Consider the following 26,696-nt stretch of genomic DNA (forward strand, 5'->3'; position numbering starts at 1 on the left):
AAGATTGAGCCTTGTCTTGTGTTTATAATCCTGAAAGGGAACTCTCTTTCTGGAGGAGCATGTGTCTGAGTTGGAAAACAGGGGAGTGGGCTCTGCAGACTCACTGTAAAATGGATCTGCTGTAGTTACAAGGTATCTTACTGTGGCATCTGGTTAGATGAGGAAAATCCTATTCGCATTTCAGGAGAGCTTTTATTTACTGTTCTCCCCCTGTTTATCCTCCCTATCTGGAAAATTTACATGACAAGGGGGGTGACCTGTGCAAAGTAAACCTAGGGAGGAATGATTGTGTATGGCTGTCAAAATGCCATTACACCTTTGCTCACATGGTAACACTGTGGAAGGTAACTGCATTGCTGTTGACAGCGCACTGATCCCAGAGAACTGAAGTGTGGTGGCTGCAAGCCCCATGGGGAGCTCCCCCACTGCAGCAAAGGTCTACAGGAATAGGAGGAAGGCCAGGGAGAGGATGCTGCTTTCCAACTGAAGAGCTGCTTCAGTTTCTCGTTCTCTTGAGTGGTAGAAACAGAGCTGAGATGTAGTGCATTGCAGATGCCACTCAAGAGAAGCTAGACATCCTTGCTGACATACTGCCAACAACTTTTTGGGCCTTGACTTTTTGTTTTCCTGAACTGGTAGGATTCTCACCCTAATACTCTGTTCCTCTGCCTTCTTAAGTGGGTCCTGAAGACCAAATTAGCTGGTAACACTGGTCCAATAGCATGTTGCATCACAGGGCACAACTTTTCAATCATTCAACCCAATATCACGTAGGAGCTGCTCAGATCTGAGATAAGCTTTAAGTAACTCCATCCTTAGAACAGAAAGGAGATCAATAGGGGTAGAATCTATGAAATACCTGACCTGATACCCAGGAGAGAAGACAGTGTGCTCCACAACAGTTCAAGTTTGCCAGACAGTTGCTGTCCTTGATGTGCAACCCACACTGACAGCTCATCCTGACAATGCTGTTGAAATTTCTTTAGACCTGAGTCCAGTTGTCTATTCTACTTGTTTGCTCCTGAAAGAAAAAAATCATGCCATCACTTCTGGCACTTGCACACTTATGACACTGAAGGTAACAGTGTCATAGCTGTATTTGTATAGCAAGTCATAAAGACGCTGCTCAGAAATATATGTGTATACTTAAAAATCAGTAGAAATTCTTGAAGTTAATGTGGGCTTTTTCCAAAAGTGGAACCCAAATTAATGCATGAATAACCTCGACAAATACCACAAAATCCTTTTTTACTCTGACTTTACAGGAAATCTTTTCTTCTTGCTGTCTTTTAAAATGTGGGAAAGAAGAGTTCTAGAGTTAAACTGCCTTATTGTTCCCAGGTATGGTTGAAATGGAAAGACACATTATAGCAGGTCAGATCTTTGCCTGTCATTTCATTTAAGTGGCATACTTCTGCCGCTTGTCAGGTATGAAAAAATCAGTAAAAATCTTTAGCCCTTCCTTGTGGCAATACTGTCTGTCAGCATCAGTATTTTATGTTATGGAAAGATCTAATGGACTCATAAAATGTCAGGGTTTTGAGCTGCAGAGGAGGTAATCTGTACTTTCATGATCTCTTTTTCCTTCTTTCTTCGTTTGTAAATAAAGGATGATAAATAACTGACTAAATGGACTAAACAGACCAGATGGCAATGGATTCAAATGAAGGGAAGATAAGCTTCACAAGTATTAAATGGACATGGTATTTTTCTTTTCACTGCTGCCAAAATCATGACAGCTACTTCCCTAGGTGAGAGTGCAAGCATATCCCCTTAGCTTGTGTTTTCCAATGACTCTTTAAAATCAAAGCCCACACAGGCAGTAAGGTGGATTTAAAACTGACTGAACTGCTGGGCTTAGAGGGTTGTGATCAGCAGCACAAAGGCCAGCTGGAGGCTAGTTACTATTTGGAGTACCCTAAGGGTACTGGGCTAATACTGTTTAACCTCTCTATTAATGATCTGAAGGTTGTGGGATGGAATGCACTCTCAGCAAGTTTGCAGATACCAAATTAGGCGGAGCGTTTCATACACCAGGAGCTTGTGCTGTAATACTTTTGCAGGTTGGTGAAGTGAACAGAGAGGAACCTCATGAAGTTCAGCAAAGGGAAATGCAAAGCCCTGTACTTTAGAATAACCAGTATGGAGTGGATAGAGGCTTCCTGGCTGTAAAGCAGCTCTGCAGAGCAGGATCTTGGGGTCCTGGCATACAAATTGAGCACAAGCCAGTACTGCACTCTCACAGCAAGAAGGCCAACAGCATCCTGAGCTGCAGAGATTAACATGGTCAGCAGGTCAATAGAGGTGATTCTTACCCTCTACTCAGCACTGGTGAGGCTGCATCTGAAGTGCTGTGTAAAATTCTGGGCTCACTGATATCGGAAAGACTAGGCATCCTGGAGCAAGGGCCCCCATGACAATTAAGGGACTGGAGCATCTGACATACAAGGAAAGGCTGAAAGAACTTGGGTTAAATAGCCTGGAACAGAGAAAGCTCATGGGGGGTATCAGTAATGTCTGCATATATCTGATGGGAAGGAATGAAAAAGATGGGGCGAGACTCCTCTCAGAGTCTCACTGTCAGTCTCAGTGGTGGCCGGTGACAAGATGAGGTGAGAGCACAGACTGAAATGCAGGAAATCCTGTTTACATGTAAGGAACATCATTTTTGCTGTGAGTGTGGTCAGACACTGAAACAGGCTCCCCAGAGAGCTTGTGGAATCTCTTTCTTTGAGAATATTCAAAACCTGAGTGGACACAGTCCTGAGCAGCCTGCTTTAGCTGTCCGTGCTTTGAGCTAGGGAATTGGAGTAGACAATCTCTAGAGTCCCCTGCCAACCTCCCCTGTTCTGTGATCTTCTCCGTCCATGAAAGAAAAATTATCTTTCCCTTTTATGACTCAGAGACAAACCATTGAGATTTTTAAGGTAAAATATGACTACTCTGTCACACCTGACAAACTTGCACTGTTTTTCCATCGCTTGATTTCTTTTGAGCCCACAGAGTCTTGTCTTTCATTAACCCATTCTTTCCTTGCCTCTGGTGTGTTGCTACTGTTCACCTATACACTCTGTTCTTACCATTCTAGTTCCTTATCAAGTCCTTGGAAGAACATCCCAGTAAAATCCTCAGGTCTGTCTCCATTGCTACCATTTAAAACAGCTTCCTTGCCTTGACTTTCATCTAAGAGTTCACCAGTCTCCTTGTAATGTCCCGTTCACCCTTAACTCCAACATTGAATTTGTATGGCAAAAACACCCAGATCCATGTAGTTGCTACTTGCTGTAGTTGTAATCTGAATAGGGAGTAAGTCAAAAGATAATGGAGTAATGGTGAGGTTAGTATTAAAGTTATTTTGCTTCCTCTTCACCGTCCTTCTGCTTAGGTGTTATGTAGCCTTTGAACTACATCATGAGAGAATTGCTTTAGAAATCTCACAATGCTCTATGCCAATTTAATATTAGCCAGTTAATCTCTATAATGCTATCTTCGGAAACTGTAAGAAAAACGCAAAAGCTAAGGCAAAAAATTGTAGCTGCCTGTTTATTATCATGATGACTGATGCAGTGGAAACCAAGATGTCTTTATGCTTTCATTCAAAAAATAACTTCCTCAGGCAAATGAAACACTAAAATTGGCAATGCTGACTTAATCTCTCAAATCTGGCATATAGGTCTGTACTTCCAGTAAGCCTGGTGCTAGCCAGCAGATTTTACTTCTATTTTAAAACCACATATGTTGTAATTATGTTCTCCCTAGATTTTCTCTTAATTAATTGGAAATATCGGAAGAGTTAATTAAAAATACAAACCTTATTTGATTCTATATCAAACCTGACATTATGATCTTTTTATCTACAAGGCAAGAATTATGTGGGATCAGAAGTCTGAATTATTCATGATAGTTTCCAGCCATTTTTTCCCTCCTCCTTTATTCAGTGTAAAATCTTATAAGCTTTTCTTTCAGTCAAGGTGAAAGCATTATTAAGTCTTGGAAAAGAAACGTACCAAAGACATGTAGCCCTGTGAAATCCTTGTCCTGTAATCCTGGCTTTCTATTCACCATCACTATTCATATCCCACTTTCTGTGTAAGCTTCATGATATATCAGCAGTTGATGAGATTTATTTTTTATACTCCTGTTTTTCTTCTTCATAAAAAAAACTTTATCCATCCCTTCACTTCTCTAGGAGTAACACTGATGTTTGTGATTGTGTCTGCTGGGCTCGCTAATTCAGCAGCTCCATTCAGGATATTGGACAGTTGGTAGAGGGTGGACAGTGAGGGAGGAGGAAAGCTGTACTTGTTAAAATTTAGGACAGCATGTGTAGTGAATTTTAATAACGTTAAGATCCAGTTAAATACTTATGAACTAACGTGGTTGATTTTGTGAGTAGAAATATACTGGCAGGTCACTTCTGAAAGATGCTTTGTGAATTAAAGCTTGACTATAGTACATTGGACCTCTGTAAGGGGCTAAACAGAATTATTTCTGGTCATTCTGGAGACATGACAACAGATGAGATGCAAGTTGGGTCTGATCTATACTAATGAGTCCTGCACTTCCTGTTTGCAGTATTGCTCCTGATGGCTGTAGCAGCTCCATCTATGTTTTTCTTACAGGCTCTGACTTCATCTGTCATGGTATTCTTCCTCTTAAACAAATAAATTTCTATAAGGTTAAAAGGACAAAGACTATTGTTTTTATATTCTTTGTCTCTAACCTTTTAAAAGTAGATCACTGCCTTTAAGGTGAAATTAGAAGGTATAGAGAATTCAGTATGCAAATAGCATGTGTACCAGATGATCTGAAGGGAGCCTGCACATTTCCATAGAAAACAAATGTGAGTGTAGGAAAGCAGATGCTTTCTACCAACAGAGTGTACATACAGTTCTCAAGAGGACCTGAACAGCAATTTCTTTCCAGACTGCTGGAAGTATGCAAATTTCTGCAGAATTAAATGTGAATTTAAAAGAAATGGCATCTGTTAAGGACAAGACAACCCAAAGAGGCAGTTGGGAACTAAATAATATAATCAAGATCTTTAACAGGCTCAGCAGCATGTATAAAGTCAATGACTCAAGTGTCACCTGTTTTTAGCAAAAACGTAAGTGGTCATGTTGAAAAGCTGTCTCTGAAGTGTATGGCATTTGGAGTGTTTATCTGTGACCGTGAAGAAGGACATTAGTATGGTGTGGGGTTTTTTTTCAGATGATTCTCCATCAAAAAGCGTCATCTGTTCAGTTGAGCTGCTCCTAGGATATAGTCAGTGATGCGCTTGTATCACCAGCATTATGTTTGCTATTTTTGACTGCTAGTTTAGCCCAGTAAGTCTAAGTAGGTTTGATTCTGTCTTGACACATGCGTAATCACCACAATTATTAATTTAAAGTCTTACTGCTGGACATCTTTCGAGCTGATGGCTGTGGGACTGGATGAATGTTACTGACGTTATTGTCTGAAGGCAAGGGAATAGTGCTAAATGCAGTAGCATGATTTTGCACAAGGGGTATTGCTGGTGAGCCAGCAGCCAGCTGCATAGGCATGGGAGGTGTGGGTTTTTTCCTGCTTTCTGATAAAGCACACCATTACTGGAATGGGGGCAAACACACAGGATGGCAGAATTCAGGTTTGCCAGGTGGTTCTGCCTCCACTCTTCCCTGTTCCCCCCACAGAATCCAGCTGCTCAGTTCATCCTGCTGCTTTGCTGTGTCTTAAAGATTCCATTTAATCACTCCATTTTCACGGAAGTGCCCACATGAGGGCAGGGAGGGCAGGAGATGTTGATTTAGGAGAATGTGCAACACACACTTGGTAAAAATTTTGATGAAACCTGTAAGGTCAGATGTGTCTGTTTAGATGTTCTGGAAGCAACACATTTTCAGACCTTTTGAAAGCTGTCAAAAGGCAGTAAAGGTCACTGCTTATAATTTTAGGAATTTAACTTCAAGCATTCATGTATGACAAGGCTTGACCAGGGTTCTCATGGCAGGAAACCCCCTGTATGACCTGGAGCCTACCGAGCCCCACTGTACTGGTGCACTTTCATAAACACAGTGAGTGTCTGGGCTGTCATCCACCTCTCCTCTCATACACTCCACAAACAAGGAGCAAAGTAAACAGGGGTTTACTGAGCTGGTAGGTATAGTGTTACAGAATCATAGACTAGTTAGGGTTGGAAAGGACCTTAAGATCATCCAGTTCCAACGCCCTGCCATGGGCAGGGACATCTCACACTAAACCATGTCACCCAAGGCTCTGTCCAGCCTGGCCTTGAACACTGCCAGGGATGGAGCATTCATGACTTATTTCAGAGCAGAAATAGTTGAACTGATAACTAAAAGTAACCTAGTCGGCAGGGGAGACACTGCCATTGCAAGGGTGAGTTTGCCAGGTAAGGTCATCTCCACGAGCAGAGTCTTCTCAGCACTGTGGGTTATTCTTCTTTGTACTCTGCCCATGTGTTTTAAAGACATTGTGTCTGTAAAGCCACAGATCTGTTACTCTCGTGCAGCCCGTGGATTGGGCATAGAGGATTATCAAAATTTGCATTCTCTGGCTGTTTTTTCACTACTTAAGAATCTGCTTCTTACAACTGAATAATTTGTAATTTTTTTTCTTCACACAGGTTGTAATCCTCGGCAAACATTCTAGAGGCTATCACTACATGTTAGCTAATCTGGTAAGAACTTGTCTTCATTACAAGCATAGCTAAATTTTAAAGGGTAACATATTCTGTTCAGGTTGTGGCAACTTTAATCAGCAAAAGAGGAAATGCATGGGTGAGTTCTTGGTTTTTGAGAAATTACTGCAGTAAATACTAGAACTGGTAGGTTATAGTAATTTGTACCCCATTATGGCCTTTCTTTTGTCTAAGAATCTCATATCGTCTACTAATTTTAAAATAATAATTTAATTATGTTTTCCACTGATCTGTATCCTCATAACCAACGCTTGATAAATCAAATCATCTACGTAACGTATTTGAAATTTAAGCACTCCACAAAAAATAACTGTAGCATATTTGTGTATAAAATAAGTGATTAAAGGCTGCAAATTAGAACAGTTCCATCAAGTAAACCAGGCAGGTTGTTTAGCTGTTCTTTTGTATTTCAAAGTGTAGGGCTGCGCCTGTGCATGTGTTGACCTACCAGCACAAGACAGTACATTTTTGTCTGTATTAGAGCTTCTTCTGGATTCTGGAATTGACTTTTAGAGATGTGTATGATGTCTTTGAAACTCCATCTGCTAGAGTTCCTTAGATAAAGGGTTGTATTGAAATTGATCCTGGAGCAAGTCTAATTCTTGCGTTCTGTGTGAGTGGAAAAATGTTCCTCCAAAATTCTCACTTTCAAGTTAGAAATCCCATTTGCTAGCAGATTCTCTGTATCCATGTTTTGGTGTGATTAAAGCAGAAAAGACAATTTTTAAAATAGCCTTATTTATGTGACTTTAAGATGTATCATTTTGACTGTATGACTTTAAGATGAGTCATTTTGCATTATAAGAACCCATCATGATCTTACTGATGAGTGTATGCATAGAAATACAGGGGTTCTTATTCTAGGTTGCCTTTTAGCATGTGTAACCATTGACGTTCAGATAAACATGACTGCAATCAAGTCACACTAATCAAAAAGACACCAATTTACTGCTTCAGGTATAAATAACAACAGAGTGGCAGAGAATCATCCCTTATATTTGCAAGTAAAACGCTAAGTAATGCTGTGATGGAGAGCTGCCTCACAAGAGGCATGTGCTCTGCCTCCACAGAACAGTATGGGTGTTGAGTGGTATTCTGCTCCAAGCACTGAATCTTCATGTGCACTTCGCTGTATAAAAGGGATTGAGGTCTTGGACCTTTCACCATGATGAAGAGAAGAGTGGAAATAGTACTTCAAGTTTCTCCACTTTCTTCTTTCTGACCAGTGGATATTGCGTACAGCATTGCCACCGCACAACAGGGCAGTTTTCTATTACAAAGGTCTGAACAGGTTGACATTTTAAATTCTATTCTACGCCACTATCACACTCCCAATTACGATAATAATTGTCTTCTAGGTAGAATATTTTCATCTAGCAAGAGGGAAATTAATGTTTCTTTTGTGCTACGCTTGTAGCAGGTAAAATTGAGCCTAGGAAAAGGGGATTGGGATGACAATGATTCTTGTTTTCTGCATGTGTCCTCCCAGGGTTTCACAGACATTGTTCTGGAGAGAGTAATGCATGGAGGTGCCAATGTTACTGGATTCCAGATTGTTAATAATGAAAACCCGATAGTTCAACAGTTTCTACAACGCTGGGTGAGGCTCGACGAAAGGGAATTCCCTGAAGCCAAAAACTCACCATTAAAGGTATTTATTTTACCCTGACAGTGATGATGATGATTGTACAAGTTGCTTTTAACAATTATTTGAAGTTTTTTAACCCCAGATGCATGCATGTGTATGGTACAGACACTTCATTAGAATACATTGCAAAATTCACTGTACTTCCAGAAGAGAGAAAGAGGCAGAGGCTGTTAGTTGGACAGGAGTGCCCAGTGTGGTGGGATTTCCTCAGGGGCAAAGGCTTGGTCTTGCAAATCCTGTTGTTGTGTAGTGGATGTAAAAACTTCTAACTTGAACTTCTTAAGTTAGTCTTAGGGGGTGGCGGCTAGCTAAGTTAGCTTCTGGATGCAAACTGTGGGTTACTAGGCCATTTTAACACTAATAGAGAATTTCATGTGCAAAACTGGATTCACTGAGAAGCCGCTGCCACCTCCTAGGCACTGCTGACAGTTGCCCTCATAATCTAACCCCATATTTTACACTACTGTCCGTTACTTAAACACTCTGGATATTTTATCTCAAACCAATAAAATTGTCCTGATTTTTTTGAATGAAAGTCACAAGTTCACAAAAACTGTTACAGTCTGGGTGAAGTGAAGGCTCCTGTTATTGGGAGACCTGTTAATATCTCTCCCAGGTATTTTTCTGCCTAAGCATCTCTATAGTAGAGGGGGACACTATTCACTGTCATATCGAGACATGAATCGAGGGTACTCTTCCAGTGATGGAAATCATTAAATCTTCTAGGACCACCGCATATTATTAATATTTCTATTACATTCTTTCTTCCTCTTTTGATGAGGCCTGTTCTTTTTCATCAATATGCATAGGTGAATAGAACCTGGGGCTGGTGGTGGATGAGAGGACCTTGAATTCTGTCACTCTTAGAAGTCCAGTTCTCCACATCATATATACTAACTGTCTCAGGGAAGCCAAACCTGTTGAAGAACCATGGCTGTGATGAGACAGTTCATGTCTTTCCTTCTTGATTTGGGAAGGACTCGTGCAAATTGATGACTGGATTTGGAATTCAAAATTACTCTGACAAACTGGAGTAATGTCTTGATTTTAGTGAGACAAAGGTCAGGGAAGAATAAAATGCTAGCTAGGAAGGAAAAGTCTAGTCCAGTCTGATGCATGGTGGGGGGCATACCAGGGGTAGGTGGTAGCACTGTGTTGGACTACAGACAGAATAGGACCTGGTTATGAGGTTCTGCTGCCAGAGGCCGATGCCATTCAGAGGCATACGTTTCCATTCCCTGAGAGCAAGTAATTTCTGTGGGGGAGGAGAATTATCTTAATCCCACACCAACCCACAGCCTTGCTGGCATTTCAGAGGAAGCAGAGAAAGGCAAACAGAGGCCCACAGTGCTCGGATTAGTGTATTGTTCCCTGTTGATTAGGACCTAAGCCTGCTTTCTAAACCTTTCTAGCAGTGATGCAGAAGTGAAGATAAGTATCATACTGATCTTAAAAGCTCTGAAATATATAAAGGTAACCTAGGAAGATTTTATTCCACTTAAAAGCAATTTACCTTGAGGAAAAAATTATTTTCTACCCTTAGAAAACAATTTTAAGTATATGGTACAAACACAAAGATTACATTATGTTTCCACGAATGTACCACTCATTACAGAAACGTGCAGAGTATTTGTCAATCAGACAAAAAGCATATTTAAAAATTGAGGTACAATATTTTTGATTAGGAAATAAAATTGCCTAGAGATTAAAGCCCTGATGTTTAATTTATTCCTTATTTTATCAGCCTTTCCCTTCTCTCTCTCTTTCTTCTCTTTGCATGTTCATGCATTTATAAGTAGAATTCAAATAAAGTACAAAATTAGATAGCTCTCTTGGCATGACTTGGAAAAGACTGCATTAAGGTTACTGACAATTGACGCAGTCTACTGAAAAAAATTATCAGCGTGTAAGTTTTATGTAGTGCTAGATTGGACAGCTATTACAAGATTTTTCTAATACAAGAACAAATACCTTAAAATTATGGCCTGATTCTATATTGTGTGGAATCTGACATATAACCTTTGTTAACTTACTAGAAGAGGAGAGGATGATCATTGCCAAGCATCACAGAAAGAGGTAAAGATGGGCAGGATCAAAAAAGTGCCTGTGCTTAAGTACAGTCAGAGCAGGGTGATACAGTCAGAGCAGGATCCACACTCAGTAACTGCTGTCATTTAAAACTATGTAAGAATGTCTGCTGTAAAACCTTCTTCACAGTCCTACCTTTGCACTCTTTTTTTATCAGATGTGGTTCTCTTGATGTGTGCATGCAGACACACCTCGTTCTGTGCAGATTTCCTAAGGCAAGAGTTTGCAATAAGATAATACACATTTTAAAGAAATACAGAACACCAATTGTACTACTCTGCTCTACAGGATAGCATTAACTTCTGCTGAATTTGATAAGTCTTATCCACAAAGAGAATGAAGTTGAAACCTGGATTTCCGCCTTTCTAATTCACGCAGTATCTTCTGGCACTAACTCCAGCATAAGGTTCATCAGGAGCCAGGAGCATTATGGTATCAAAGAGACAGCCAAGGGAAGGGCAGCCACACCAGCACATGCAGATACCCCTTATATTCTTTTTTTCTTCTCTGCATTCTCTTACAAACGCTGTGGCGATACAGAAGGTCAGTGATAGGGGGTTTGAAATCTGGTCTTACAAACTGAGCATGTTCAATTGCTCTCAGTATGTACGTGTTGAAACGGTATCCTGGTGTGCTGTAATGCCGGTGAAAACCAAAGATGTCATATGCAGAGCCTGGTCCACTGTAGGAGGGAAGAACTTTCAGCAAACACATAAATGTGGAGAAAAACCCACCTCCATGTCGCTTCATAGGTAAATTTTTGCAATTGGGAGGTGTCGCTAGACACATACAACAAGCAATGGCTGAAGTTGACAGTAATATGGACAAGTAGTTAAGGAGTCTGAGGGGTTCTGTTGAAGAGTTGCTGCTACACAAATCTTACCACCCTCCTCAGAGAAGGCAGATGGGGAATTCCCAAGGGGATGTAATGCCTAAAGTGTGTTTTGTGAGTACTTGCTTGTATAGCTGTCTTCTGTGAAAAGTAATCTGATCTATTCTTTACCACAGATGCTACCTGATCAGGACTGTGGTCCAAACAGAAATGATTTATGTTAACTTCAATTCAAAACTCTCTTGGCAGTCTTGTTAAAAAAAAAACGCTCCAAACAAAAACCAGTATGAGCTCTTCTTTGCTATTGGTAGCAGTATGGGCCAGCATGGAATTGCAGACTTTGGTAGTGACATCACTTAGATAAACTTGCTTCCAATTAAATTTAAACTTTATACAACTATAAACTGGCTTTGTTATTTTGCTGCTAGATGCTATCCAAAATGAAAGTATTTTTACTGTGTTAATTGAAATAGATGGAGTCGATAAGCTACATAAAATATCTGTGGCAGGACAGAGAGCAAGAAAAAGGGCTTGCAAGCATGATTCCTCTAAGAGTATTTTAACAAAGAGAAGGACTAGGCCTGATAAACCTGGGCAGTACTAAGGTTGCAGTTTGTGACCATATTTTATTTGCATCAATTTTAGTATACATCTGCACTGACCCATGATGCAGTCCTAGTCATAGCAGAGGCTTTCCGTTATCTCCGAAGACAGCGTGTGGATGTTTCCAGGAGAGGTAGCGCTGGAGACTGCCTGGCTAACCCTGCAGTACCGTGGAGCCAAGGAATTGACATAGAAAGAGCACTGAAAATGGTAAGGGCAAACACACCGGCTAATGAATGTTTATATTCCACAACAGCAGCAATTCTGCTGGGACTGAACTGCATCCTTCTCCATGTACTCACACAAACACCTGCAGCTCCTAAGGAAAAAGAAGACGGAAAGAAAAATCTTAATGACAAACGATGTATAAGATACACTCAAAAACCAAGTTAGATCTCAAAACTGGCCAAAATCACATCCCTCTGGCACCAGTGCAGCATCTGCCCAATTGTCTCCACCAGGGCACCTACAGTGTGACTCCACTGTAAAACCCAAGCTTCCCATCAGAGTGAGCATGAGCCATTTTGCAAACAAACATGTATTAAGGGTTTCTTAAAGTCAGGCTGAGCCTGCAAATCTGACTAACAGAACTAGACTGGGATACCTGTATTTATGGACTTAAGCGCATGTATGAGGTGTTGATAATTAGCTAGTGGAAAGCCAACTCAGATTGGTTTAAAGCAGTGGAAAAAATGTTGTTGGTCATAGCAATACTGCTGGCTTTCAGCACCAGGCTGAACCTTGACACAGTTTAGCCTCAAACCAGTTCTGTTTCCTGGCATAACTTTGCACTCAGCCTGATTACCTTCTGCATGACCTATTTTTATCCCTAACACTAGTTATTGCATGGGATTCTACCTCACTTATGTCTCTGATTTTGTTGGTTTTTAACTCTTCTTAGACTGCTATGTGTGTTAAAGCAACAGGAAAAATTGGATAACATTTCTGTAGATATAAGAGATGAGAATATGTTCTGCTTTTGATCTGGCTCAAATAACTCGAAAAGAAACCTGTTAGAATAGATTATATTAATGCACGCATAGAACTGCAGTGAGTTACATCAGAATTAAGGCCATGTTAGGTATAAACAAATCCTAGGTCAGCCTTCAAACACTTAGCTTAATTACTGCTTCTTCTCAATTACCAAATTGGAAGGATTATATCAGAAGGCTATGATGTGTTATAGAAGGTTATAGTCAGATTATATCACTCGTAAGACTGAGATAGTTCGGTCTCACGTTGCCAAAGCTCTTTTTATGCAGTTATGTCACTTCCTAACAAATGCCTTAACTACACATTCCCTAATGCTAATTAAATTCAACCTTCACAATAGTTAAAGAATTTGTACTGTCCATTTGAATTTAATTACAAGCAAAACATAGAACTCCTCCAAATGAGACATGAGGTGTTCTTGTCAACAAAGAAAACCAACACCTCTACAAGTGCTACCTCAGATCAATCATTCCACACTGCCTTCCAGACCTCCTCCTGTCCATCACACTCTCCCTGTATTCAGGTAATGATCTTGAATCTTTGATGGAGAAAAACTCTTTTATTTAACAGCGCTTCCTCTCCACTCTGTAGTTACAACTCAGATGAGAGTATTTTTTCCAAGACATCCTTGGAATGCCCTGTGCCAGCAGAAGGTTCAGTGCCACACTCTAAGTCATCCCCCTGGCAAAAGGGAAATGGGCATTACCTGAGTCTGCGTCCCTCCAGCCTTGAACACTCTTTGATTCTTGAACACTTGATTCTAAGACATCAGAACGGCAGCAGACCATTTACCTGAGCAGATCTGGGCAGTTATAAATTGTCACTCCATTTGTGCTTGCCTCCACAGGCTCCTGCCAGAAGCATTCTGAGTCCTGGTGAGCTTTCCTGCCTTGGTGCAGCCACGTTTTGGAAAGTGCTGAGTTTCCCCACCAAAAATAGAAATAAATTATAGTTGAAGTCAAAAGGTGTCAAGTGCACAATGCTCGTGTCTCAGTACACGTCGGGGTGAAGCCAGCCTAACAAGCTGTGCTGAGACTGCTGTGCTGAGGTAGCCAGGCAGCTTCCAGCAGGCGCCAAAAAGCAGGCACAGCAACTCACATCTGGCTGCAAATTCATTTACTCTGTCCACAGCTGATGAAACCTCTCGGGCAAATTTGGCTTTCAAAGTCCCATTCACCTCTCTAGCTTCCTGGAGACAGGAATAACTGACATGCTCTTCCAGACCCCTGAAATGATATAAAACTATCTTAAGAAAGGTTCAAACCCACTTACTGATTAAAAAAATCATGCTTCTTATGTGTCAGTCTGACTTTGGCTCACTGGATAATATGGGGTCCAAGGAATTTTGGCTGGTTTTATGTAGCCTTGTCTACCGTAACGAGTTTGATTGCACCACTTCTAAACCATAAATAGCAGATCAGTCACCAGTCCTGAAGAGCTTCCTTTGACTAGACTTCCATCACCTCTTCCTGTAATTTCTACGGCATTTTGCTAAATATTAAAGCTAATTTACCCCTCCTGAAGTTTCAGACTGTTACCCCTTCTGCCTGAGATGACAGCTTGTCAGTGTTGATAAGTGATAAATGGAAATATCTCACCCTTTCATACAGGGAACCAAGGAAGATTTTTTTTCTTTGAAACAAAGTACTTCATACTTCCTGTTAAGATGATTCATGTGAGTAGGTAATGATAATGACTTACCGTCTGTACACCCATCCATCCAGATTGAGACCAAAACTCCATAAGCAGTAGAGACAATTGTCTGTGCTCATTCAGAGAAGACATTCATTCCTTTCTCCTACGCTGGGACTGATCTTAAAATAAAGCACTTCCCGGAATGAGCAATGCTACAGGATTCTGGTACATATCACAAATCAGTACCACATTGTGAGGGGTTTAATGGCACTGAACTGTTGCATGTGCCTCACTGATACTCCCTTCTGTGTCTGTGAACCCGGTGTGATTAAGCATGGAAGAATCAGTCTATCTTATATTTAACATACCTGCAGATCTAATTTCACTTAAATGCAGCTCACTGCAGTTGTGAGTCACCAGCTGAGTACTAACTATCAAACAGAGGAGTTAGATTGTTTCTGTTATGAAGAATGCAACTGACTGTGTTAAAAGCGCTACAAGCCTCTTAGGTAAAACTTGTGCTAGAGCCAGTGGGTTCCTGCAAAATGTAACAAAGGGAAAAATAAAGTGAATCTTTTATTAAAATGTTTTTTTTTCTATTTATTCCCTTAAGGTGCAAGTTCAAGGAATGACAGGGAACATCCAGTTTGACACCTATGGGCGGAGAACAAATTACACAATTGATGTGTATGAAATGAAAGCAGCTGGATCACGGAAGGTGAGTCTCAAGATATGCATCCCGATTTCACATCTTCACAGATATTTATTCCAGCAAAGTAATGAAACTCAAAAGTACTACACAGGCCCTGTAATAACAGGGCCCTGAGGAAACCCCACCTTCTCGCTGTCTTCTCTGTCCCAGGAACCTCGTTCTGTTCTGTTCCTGGGCCAAACCACTCACCCTGATTAGTATCTTCATCAGTTTCCGTGTCAACTTCAGACTTCACTTTTTCCCCTAAAACCTTTCTGGAGCTTTTCTGCTACCAAGCACAATACCTGCTGTCATGGTCCTGTGCTCAGCCTTGTCTCCTTAAATTCTGTTCCATCTTTCCCTTCCCCTCCACAACAGGTCTCGGAGGCATAGCGAAACAGGAGCCTGTGGATTTTAGAAACTTTCTGAAATGAACAGAAAATAAGTTTGGTTTCAATTAGAATTTGCTACTCATTCTCTTGTCTCCTAAATAAAGTACAGACCCTAAGTGGGATAGGTGCCTAGCACCCTGTTATGGAAGGAATTTAGAGCAGATTTTCAAAAATAATGATGTAAACAGGGTTTCAGGAGAATTGAGAGAAGAGTCCATGCCAAGGCATGTAAATCCCCCTGATTTCACCTGGTGAAAGGTACCTAACCTGCTCAGACACCACTGAGAATCCTTAGACTCTTCTGCACATACTTGACAAGAAAACACCTCTGGACATGGCTTAGCCATTCAGCTAGGTTTATAGTGCCAACAGCAGTGTTACTTCTGTGTTATGCAGAAACTGATGTAAGCCCATAACAGTGTAGTCACAGCACCATGAACATCAGCACAAGCCAGCTGACAAATAGCCACCTCATGTTCACCGAGGGTTTTGTATCCCATACTGAAGATAATGATGTGCCTGCATTGCTAATGATATCTGGGCATCCACTCTGAAACTAGCTCAGGCATGTCTGCAGGGACTGTATTCACTGTCCAAACCATGGCAGGATATGGATAAAAATGATAAAATCAAAGGATTTTACTCAGAGTGCTGTGCAGTTTAATTTCTTGTCTGTAGTGTATTCTTATGCTGTAGGTGCATGAGAATTTATTCCACAGGCACCATGATGATGTGAATTTAGATAGAGGGAATTTAATGCGCATTTTCACTTAGAACTGGCTTGTATTTATTTAGGGGTCTGCTTGAGAGCATGATTTCTTCAAAGAAATTAGATTAAAGCTAAAGTAGTCCTTCAATGGCAAGAATGTTGCATAAGTGTTACGAAGCCCTATCTTTTGAGCTTGCTGTTTCAAGTTCATGCACCCAAGTCCTTGCAAACATATACAGTGAGGTAACAATCTTCATTTTTATAGGTTGGTTATTGGAATGAATATGAAAGATTTGTGCCAGCATTAGATCAGCTGCCCTCTAATGACAGTTCATCTGTGGAGAACAGAACTATAGTAGTCACTACCATCTTGGTAAGTTTTATGTTCTTAGTGTGTTTGTGTTTGGGAAACAAGACACGTGTCTCCTGAGGTGTGTTAGACACCTTGCCAGGAGGCAAATGTTGAATACTATGTGACTTCAAGTGACTGAAAAGTTCAGTATCTTCCAGAGATGTACTGAGGGCTTGACCCTGCAAACTTCTCTGTGTATCGATAGCCTTATTCACATAAGGAGCTCACTGAGCTCAACACTCTGCTGCTTCTCAGACACTTGAACTCAATCGAATGTCTCACAAAAGTTATTATGCATGTATGTAATTGACTGCAGGATCTGGCCTTCCTGCTGTAGGTTCAAATCTTGCACCCCTCACTCAGGTACAGCTCCTGTAAACTCAGCACCTGTGGACTGAGTAAGGGTAGCCTGTAGAAGCCTGTAGAGAACCGGAGCTGCTCTAGCACTGGGTGAAAAGTGACCTATACCTGTGCAATTCCAGAGGAGTAAAGCTTTTCCTGTGTCTCACAAACAGCAGCATGTGTGTCTGTCCCAATGCCTCTAGCAGATGTGTTATGTACAATATTGTTTGTGACTTTTATGGCTGTTACAGTTCTACTAAGCATGAACCAATTTTGTGCTACTTCCTGACGCACTGTATTTTACACTTTTATGGATTTAGTGAGATATAATCAGAATTTCAGCTAGAATTTTCCAAGAAGGCTAAGGGAATTTAGTTGCAAAAATTGCTGCTTCTTAGCTTCCCTTAGGCTGCTTTGAAAATATCTCCATCAGAGCCCCATTCTAGGCCACTGGGGCCTTAGGAAATGATTTTGATGGTACAGGTGTTGGGTATGTCAGTTCTTTAACACCTGAGTTATTACTGCAGTGGTGCTATTTGACTGTCTAATCAGGCCTAATCCTGCAAACAGAAGTGTTAACTTTGTTAAACTGGAATAGTCCTGTTGTCTTTAGTGGGTCCGTACTAGGAACTAAATCAATGGTATGTGTGGCTGTGGGATCAGACAAGAATTTTTGAACTGCAAAAGCCTGTCTTTCTAATTGCTGTACCAAAGCAGGAAATACTGTAAATACTTGCCAGTAATGTAGAGGATAATAACAGCTCTTATTTTGTATGTTTTAAAGCTGTATTTTACATTCATAGACTTTTGATCTTTTGTTTCAAAGGAATCGCCATATGTAATGTATAAGAAAAACCATGAACAACTAGAAGGGAATGAGAGATATGAAGGATATTGTGTAGACTTAGCTTCTGAAATAGCAAAACATGTTGGAATAAAATACAAACTGTCAATTGTTGGAGATGGGAAATATGGAGCTAGGGACCCTGAGACTAAGATATGGAATGGCATGGTGGGTGAACTGGTCTATGGGGTAAGTTTCTCTTAACCTTCATTTTAATGTTCTTTATCAAAAGTTATGCTGAAAGTTAATAAACTGCAAAATAAAGATGATTTGTTTGAATACCACCTTTTAAATTCTAGGTATTTCTTTGCAGTGCTACTGTTGTAGTTTACATTTCTAATCATTTCGTTGCAGGAAAGTGTCACTTTTTTTCTGCTGTTCTCCAAATCAGAGTCCATAAAATGTTAAGAAATGGCATTGGGCAAATTTCAAATCCTTGTCTACAGCAGAATTTTTATTTTGCCCTTCATAAACTGCTTTTGCATTTGCCATGTTTCCTTTTCTCTGTCAGTCTTGGAAGTGCTGGTAGGGTGCCCCTCTCATTAAAGTTCTGATGCTATGATGCTAGCCCTTGCTGGATCACTGATGTCAGTTTGTGTTTGACCAGAGACTAAGGACTCAGCCCCATGGTTGGGTAAGAAGCAATGCAGGTGTGAAATTACCCACATCCTTTTTCGTTTTAAATGCTGGCTTTAAAAAACAACTGTCAGACAAAAAAAAAAAAGCAGCCCTCTAATTCATTGCATTCATCTTTATATTTCTACCCTGGGTGTACATTGCTTTGTTTAGTAAGAACAAAAACGGTCCCGAATTGCCGTTTTAGAAACTTCTTTGAAAATGAGAATTTTGGAATACAGATAAACCAGATGGAAGGAGGAGAAAATTGGCTTTGCAGAAAAGACTTTACAAGCTGATATTTCATCTTCTTTTTTTTTCCCCAAATGGTGATGAGATGATTTGTGATTCCGCCCAAATCTTTACAGTTTATTTTTAACAAGCTCTGCTTTATTAAAAATATCTGAGCAGGAGCGAATATTTCAGTTGCCTCCTTTTGTTCCGTAGCTGAGTGTAATTTCTAAAAGTCACCTCAAAATTTCCTTGGGATAACATGTCACGGTTCTTGCAAAATGTTTGGTGAGATAATTCCTTCCAAATGAATCTGGCTTTTTAAAGTAATTGCTAGATTTGCAGAAGTTTTCTTATTCTGGCTCAGTGAGAACAAGTTGATGTTTTATTCTGGTAAATCCTGATGCCTTAGTACATACTTGGTAGCCTATTTGACTCCAAAATATTTTATATAAGCAACAATGGTTTTGTAGTATTGCATTAAGGGGAGGGTGGGAAATCTGATAGAGAAAGTGAACGGGGGTCTGGACCCCTGTGTTACATCTTCTCTTCCCTGTTGCACTGAGGTTTGATATTATGCAGATATCTGAACTCCCATGCCTTAATTAGGTGATTTGGGAAACTGGTTTTACCGCTTTTAAAGACTACAAGAGCATTGATAACCTCTGAAGCAAAGGTTTAGTTTAGTTCCAAGCAAATTACACTGCAGTGGAAACCTAAACCCTCAGTTTACCTATATGTAGTTCAAGAAATACCAAGAGTATTAGCTGTAATTGAGTCCTTTTGATATATTTGCAAGTCACAAGCCATGAAACAGTTTATTCACTTAAAAAAGTAATCATACTATATGCAAAAGGCATGACAAAATAGAACCTGAAATTACTGCTAGGGCACAGAGACCATCTACACTAGAATAGGAAAGGTGTGATACAGGCCACTGCCTCTGGGACTTGGGCCGAGTAAGATTAGCCTGTGCAGTTGCTGTACGATGAAAGATCCGTCTGGATAACAGGCAGCAAAAATGATCAGAGGGCTGGAACGCTTCTCCTGTGAGGAAAGGCGAAGAGACTTGGGGTCGTTCAGCCTGGAGAAGGCCCTGGGGAGAACTTAGAGCAGCCTCCCAATACTTAAAAGGGACTCATAAGAGAGATGGAGACAGACTGTTTAGCAGTGCCTGTTGCGATAGGATGAGGCATAATGGTTTTAAACTAAGAGAGGGTAGATTTAGACTAGATTTAAGGAAGAAATGTTTTACATTGAGGGTGGTGAAACACTGGAACACAGGTTGCCCAGAGAGTTGGTAGATGCCTCATCCCTGGAAGTGTTCAGGGTCAGGTTAGATGGGGCTTTGAGCAACCTGGTCTGTTTGAAGATGTCCCTGCTCATTGCAGGGGGTTGGACTAGATGACCTTTAAAGGTCCCTTCCAGACCAAACCATTCTGTGACTCTATGATAAACAAGTTGGTTGCAGCTGCCTTTTCCACAGCCTCTTGGAAGGAGCCTTGCTCAGAGAGCTCTGCCTCCTTCATGTTAATCAGCCCTAGCTACTTCCCTTTGACCCAGCCGTGCTGGTTGACCTTTCCCCACCAGCAAAAACGAGCCTCGCAGGCACCACAGAGCATACCTTAAAACAGCCCCTAACCCACCCCACCACTCTAATTTTCTCCTGCAAAAAATGTCTGTTCCTTTGTATTCTGAAGCCCAGTTTTCATCTGTGTTTTCTCATTAATGAAAAACAGAAGAATGTTTCCCTCCCTGACCCCCAACAGCTCCTCTTCTCGTGCTGTGAGCTCAGTTATGGAAGCTCTTCACTGCAGTGCTCAATTATTCAAAGGTCAGATGCATCTCTTGAGGTTTGACTGTAGACCCAGGTTAATGCTTACAGCCCAGTGCTGCTGAGCTAGCTCCCCATCCTGCAGAGCTGAACTTCTCAGCTGGCAAGCTGCACAGAAATCCACCTGGCTTTCTGTAGGCAAGAAAGCAGCCCCTGAACTCTTAAGTAGAAACCTCACCAGCCCTCCAGATCCTTTCCTAGCTATGTGAGCAAACACCACCAAATACCCTTGGCCTCTTTCTCTATCTGTTGAGAGGGGGCTGTGTACCACACTCACGAGGATGTGCACAAAGCCCTTTGAAGATGAAAAGTGCTCTAGAAGTGCTAATTATTTGGAGCGAGTGCCTCATTTACGTGCTGACTTTCCTTTACCTCTCAGGGGCTTAAAACTCTATTAGGGAGCTAAAACTGTATGTTATCCCTGATGCCCCCGTGAGCCTTGTCTTAAAAAAGTGACTGTCTTTGGCTCCTCTGGATTCCATTTTGGGAAGACAAGAGGGAGATTAGATTTTAAATGCCTTTATTAGCATGTATGGAAGAGAGGCATGAGGGGGATAAAAGGGGCCTGATTGGTTTTGGTACCAGTTATCCAGAAGCTGAACTGAGTAGTGGCAGAAAACACAATCTTTTAGATTGCATTTGTCTCAAGTGATAAACAGAGGCAAATGCAGCATTCTCCTGACCCAACAACCTTCTCACCACCCTGGCACTGCTGGGAAGCCTTACCAGGCCTTTTGTGCTGTGCCCTATTTTGAATAGCCCCTTGCATACAACTCATTCCTAAAATTGCTCTTGGGCAGTCATAGGAAGTGAGTGGCTTGTCATTTTAATGCCAAAACCCTCATTAACTGTAGTTAATGTTTCATTCCTGACAGTTCATTGTTACTGTCGCTCTGGCTTCCTGTGGGATGCAGTGTAGAGTCAGGAGAGAAAGTGCAGCCAGGTCCTCGCAGCCTCCAGACCACTGCATTGTAGGGCTCCAAATGGCAAGGAGGAATGGAGGGGACTCGGTGTGTGCCGAGCTGTCTCTGAAGCATCAGGGGTGCTGTGTCACAGCATTGCAGGTCCTGAGGCTGACCAGCACAGCCCTGGCTCCAGTGTTTGTGCCTGGAGGTCTGCATTAGCTAGGTTAACTGGAACAGTCCCAAGAGGTGCACATTACCTGGGCATAAACACACTAAAATACTTCCCATTAGAAATTCCCCCTTCCCTGTCCCATATCACATCAGGGCTGGTTGGAGGGTGTAAAAGTCTGCTGTGCTATAGGGCCCCCTGAAGTCAGGGACAATCTCAGCTGGCCCTCTTGGACCGTTCCTTGTGGCTTTGCAATGGGCTGTACAAATGAACCTGGTTACAGAGAAGGGCAGCATAGGGATGGCAGCCCTGGAGGCAAGAAGTTTTGGTTGAGCTGGTACTCCCAGACTCCTGTGCTTCAGACAGGAGAAATCCTAAGTCTTGTTAGAGAGGAGCTAATGGGGCCTTGTGGTTTGTTAGCAATTTTCAAATGTTGGTGGTAGTAGTAATAGTAGTAGCAATAATAAATGGTAATAAAATATGGCATAAAATGAAATTTATTTGATTTTTCATAAATAAAAGTAAGTTCAGGTTGAAGAAAATGTTGATTTTGCTCTTTCATTCTGATAGTGTCAAAATAAGACTCTTATTCCTACTAGAAAAAAAACTCTACCAATTCAAGTGCTACTATCTTTCAAACTAAGAGAAATTTCTAAAACATAGTGGAAACTTTTGACAGAATAAAAATAGCAACGAGGTAAAAGCTTTTTTTTTCATGGACATTTTAGATGAGGGAAGTAGCTAAATCATTCTCAGGCTGGAAGGCTGAATGACTGTTTAAATCTAAGCAGCAAAGCAAGCCATCAAGGCAAGTGCTGTCCTCCAGTGATCTGTCCACCCACTAAGGACGTGCAGGGCTGAGGAGCAGCAGCACCTCCTGGTGCACCGGGCTTTGTACCCACCAGCTGCTGAGCACTAGACAGTCGTCTTTTCTCTTATGCAGGGTAAGCCTCTGTCTGTAGGCTTTTATTTCTTCTTTCCCTTTTGAAGCAGGCTGCTGTTCTTCCTTCACTGTGCAGCCAGGGAAAGCTTTCCCTCCCCGGGCCTGATGCTTTTCACAGTGCTGAGGCTAATTGACAGTAGGTTCAACACAGATTTTAATTGTAGCTACAAATGCTTTGGGACTGGAAAGAGCAGCCAAACCTTACAGCCTTTAAAACTCTCCTCAGGTAAAAAAAGGTCTTTATAAAAACCTTTCAATATGTAAAATAGCATAAAGGAATGAAGCAGGGATGTAAAGAACAGACAGTCCCCTGAACACAAGCAGCCTCCACAGTCTGTCAGAGTGGGACCACCTACACATCTCCCTGCCTTTAACAGCTAGCCAACCTCGCCTGGCCTCTCTGGCTCTCCCAGCAGCAGAAGAAAGACTACATATGGCATATACAGCCTTTGAATCGTAGTAGAGTGGAAGACCAATTCTCAAAATGTCCCATGTGTCCTTAGTCTGTGGCAGAACCTGACTGTGCCATGAGCACGAGAAGCCCGCCCTTCACCCTGCATCCCTGGTTTCCACAGGAGGGAAGCCCAGGGACAGGTGCCCAAAGGCATCTGATATCCTGCAGCTCAGGCAGCTCTGTGCATGTAGACATGGGGTCCCTTCCCAAGCAGCCGCTGAGCCGTGGTGGCACCAGGACCACAGCCTTGGCACAGCCCCACGCACAGAGCCACACTGACAGACTCTATCTCCACAGCTCAAAAAGCAGATGTACCCTTAATTTCTCCATCTGTATACAGTAATATTGTATCAGGAGAGGCTGTGGGCATCCACATAAAGCGTGCATGGACTGAACACTGACAGACTGCAGCAGACAAGGCCAACTGCAGTTTAACACCTTAATACCTTTTTACACTGTCCAACTAATACACATTCGGACTTCAATGGAGCATGTTGCTAGTTGGGTGTCAGCTGTTGTTTTTGAACAAGTGTGAGCTAAAGTGTTAAAAACACATTGCCCCCATGACCTGGCCTCTCAACACATCCTGGGGCATACTGGACTCTGTTCACAGGGTAGCGTTTACCAGTAGATGCCACAGACGATGTGTTGCTCTGTCTGACACCCTTTTCTGATACTTGGAAACCTCAGACTGACTGAGAGGGCCTAAAATGTGCTCAGTCAGTCGTCATTCCAGCACAGTCTCTTCTGTGTATCTGCATTCAGCACTTCTGGGGTGCTTGGCTCCTGATGGAAATCAGGCAGTGTCCCTATGCTTCAGTCCACACATACATTGAGTGCTGGCTGGCTTCCTGTCACACAAAGGGTTTGTAAAGTGACCGTATCCCAGGCCCACTGCTTGAAAAACAGCACACTAGCAAAGGAATTGTTCAGTTCTGCAAGCGTGAATGACCTGCCCGTACAGGCAGGAGCATAGCTGATAGCGCTTGCTATCTCTAGTGCGTAGCTTTGAAGTTAGGAAGACATCTTTAGGTCTATAAGCAGAAGAATTTGATTCCTCCTTTTGGATTACAGAGGTGGAACATCTTATCATTTTTATTTCCCCATGCAGAGGGATATTTCCATTTGGTATTTTTCTCCCTCCCCTTAAGAGTCTTGAGGATTGCAGCCCCCTGGGGTCAGCTTTGAACAGAGTGGGTAGTGCCTCTGTGCTGCATGTCCTCTCTAAATCCATCCCTCCCACACTAGTAGGCAAAGGCAGAACAAGCCTCAGAGGAATCCATGACATTTCTCACCCAGCTCAAACGCAGCAGAGATGATGCTTGAAACGCCGTTAGTCATGAGTGATTAGCAGAGCTTAGTTGTTGAGGTTCTTAAACCCCCCCTCCAGTTCTGCACAGGGAAGGGCATGGTTGTGGTTGTGTTCTTTTTAATCGAGCTCAATTTTTATGAGTTCTGCTTATCTGCAGCCATAACAGGAGGGGAAATTCACAACTGTGCTGCAATTATTAATGATCCTGTAGGGTGCTTAGAGCTCTCCATAAGCTCTCCATTTCAAATACTGTATCTCTAAGTAAATAAGCAAAGAGCAGTCTGGGTTTTAACCTCTCTAGTCCAACTAATATTCAGAGAAGTGGTGGGGAACCAGGCTCAATTGCTGGATTGTAGCTGGTCCACTCTCAGTGCCCTGGTTGTTGATGATTTCCTGAGACCCTGTTTCTGAACCCACGCTTGTTCCCTCTGCAGCAAACAATTGCTGCCATTTTCATTTAAGGCATGAAGGTGTTTGTTGGTGATTCCATTATATTGAACACCTACTGAAAATGGTAGGAAAGCAGGAAGACAGAAACGTATTGGAAAAAGTTAATATTTTATCTCTTAATATTAAAATATAATTTAAAATCATTTACAAAGAAATCCATGCTGAATGGTATGAATGAGGACATGGCAATGAGGACTTTAAAAACTGATTTATCTGTGCTTCAGCACAGCATCAGCTTCATTCCCCCCAAAGACCCCACAGGAGCATCCCACATGAACTCAGCTGCTCATGAAGGAGATGATACAGATTTTATTGCATGCTGCATCAGCACTTAGGAAGAGCTCCACCATGTCTACTTTTGCAATTAAAATATTACTTTGGGAGAATTAAATTTCTCCAGGTCCAGGGGAACGCTACAAAAACTGAATGTTCTTCCAGCTGAACCAGCCTTTTCCTGCCTGACGAGCTGTCCCAGGGCTGGCTTTCCATGTGCAGAAGTGCCAGGCAGTAAGGCACCTGCCTCCCACCCAAGCTTCACTTCATATGCAATCACTGCTAAGTCTCTGTAGGGATCCTTATCCATTAAGCTTACTCTCCTAAGGATTAATTTGTAAGTACCTCATTAATTCAACACGAAACACAGTAGCCATGGTCAAAGTGCTTAGTCTTCCAGCCAGCCGTGGACTCTGACTACACTTAAAACTGATACTCTGCATCTCGTACTGACCGCAGGCATGTAATATTCAACAGGAGCTCAATAAGCAGCAGCTGCTAGATGAATATATGTTTGGGGGGAATTCAACAGTGAAGATGTTCCAGCATCACCCACTCCCTTTGTCACACTCTACCTGTGTCCCCCGAAGTTTCTCTATTACTTAGTAATGAACACATTCATCTGAAAAGCCAATAAACACCCAAGTATCCAAAGGCAGTCAGAATTTTCAGGTTTTGTAGTCAAGCCACTTTCTGCTGGATTTTTGCAGTAAATGACCAAATCACTTTGGTTTTCTCCTTGGGGAAGGTGGTCACTTAAGGGAAAAGACAATGTCTAACGGGGCTGAGGAGGGCTGTGAAAGGGTACACCAAGGTCCATGGTTTCCAAATGGCTTCCTTCTATGCCCAGGAATAGTTTATCTGATTATTATCAAACCACTGAAAGTCCCTTGGGCATGGCTGCACAGTGCCACTGAGGCACCAGCTGGCACAGAGCAATACCAGGATTAACCTTGTGAGAAACCTTCACCATTTCTGATTATTAAATGTTCAAAAACCAAGCCACAAAACAGCTATCTAGGAGGAGGAACAAATCAGATATTAATGCAAGTCATGTACACCACCATCAGATTTACAGAAAGGCATATTCAATTATTTTACGGCATAGATTTTAATCACTTCTTATTAACATTTCCTGATAACTTTTATTCAGACTTCTACTTAATCAGGTTTTACTTTTGCATCAGAAAGAGGTACATAGTTACTAGTGGAAAACAAAAATCTGATTTAAAAGGTTCACCGTGGTTTAGGTATTGAGAAGTTAAGTTTTCCCTAGGAATAATTTTTCTCTCTGAAACTCTTAATTTACCAATGAAAGGCCATCTGTAGAAATATCAGTACATGAATACTTAGGGTTTAACTTTTCAGTAGTTTAAAATAGAAGATTTAAAACATTATATGTAGGTATGCAGACCCTCATAAAAATAATTTTTAAATTAAAAGGGCCCTTTTTTTTAACATTCTAGTCCCTTCTGTTGCAAATGCTGACACCTGCTTGAGAACTTGCCTGAATCAAGACTAGGTTATCTAACAGCATGACTTGAATCTTTCTGGCATAGAAATACAGGTGCAATTAAATGCATGTTGAAAATAAATTCTGGAATGCTATGTTTGATCAGGTAATAGTACATTTTTTTACTTCACATTCTTACCCTCCCATGTAATCCAGCAAAGATGT

The 26,696-nt window shown here is 41.6% G+C and overlaps 1 protein-coding gene across 3 annotated transcripts in view; it reads left to right on the forward strand.

Annotated features, from left to right (window-relative positions):
* Positions 1-26,696, forward strand: part of GRIA3 (glutamate ionotropic receptor AMPA type subunit 3) — a 146,310-nt gene that overhangs the window by 75,920 nt on the left and 43,694 nt on the right. For all 3 annotated transcript variants that reach the window (XR_009741971.1, XM_061446086.1, XM_061446085.1), the window contains exons 5-10: positions 6,629-6,682; positions 8,193-8,354; positions 11,917-12,084; positions 15,116-15,220; positions 16,560-16,667; positions 17,815-18,021. Coding sequence is in view for 2 of the 3 variants with exons in the window: in XM_061446086.1 (XP_061302070.1) it covers positions 6,629-6,682; positions 8,193-8,354; positions 11,917-12,084; positions 15,116-15,220; positions 16,560-16,667; positions 17,815-18,021 (804 nt within the window). In the remaining variant the exon portion in view is untranslated. The remainder of the gene's footprint in view (positions 1-6,628; positions 6,683-8,192; positions 8,355-11,916; positions 12,085-15,115; positions 15,221-16,559; positions 16,668-17,814; positions 18,022-26,696) is intronic.

This window comes from Pezoporus flaviventris, unplaced genomic scaffold, assembly GCF_033815535.1.
Source record: "Pezoporus flaviventris isolate CSIRO_AGI_PZ_B2104156 unplaced genomic scaffold, CSIRO_AGI_Pfla_v1 ptg000005l, whole genome shotgun sequence".
In the NCBI taxonomy this organism is placed as follows: Eukaryota; Metazoa; Chordata; class Aves; order Psittaciformes; family Psittacidae; genus Pezoporus; species Pezoporus flaviventris.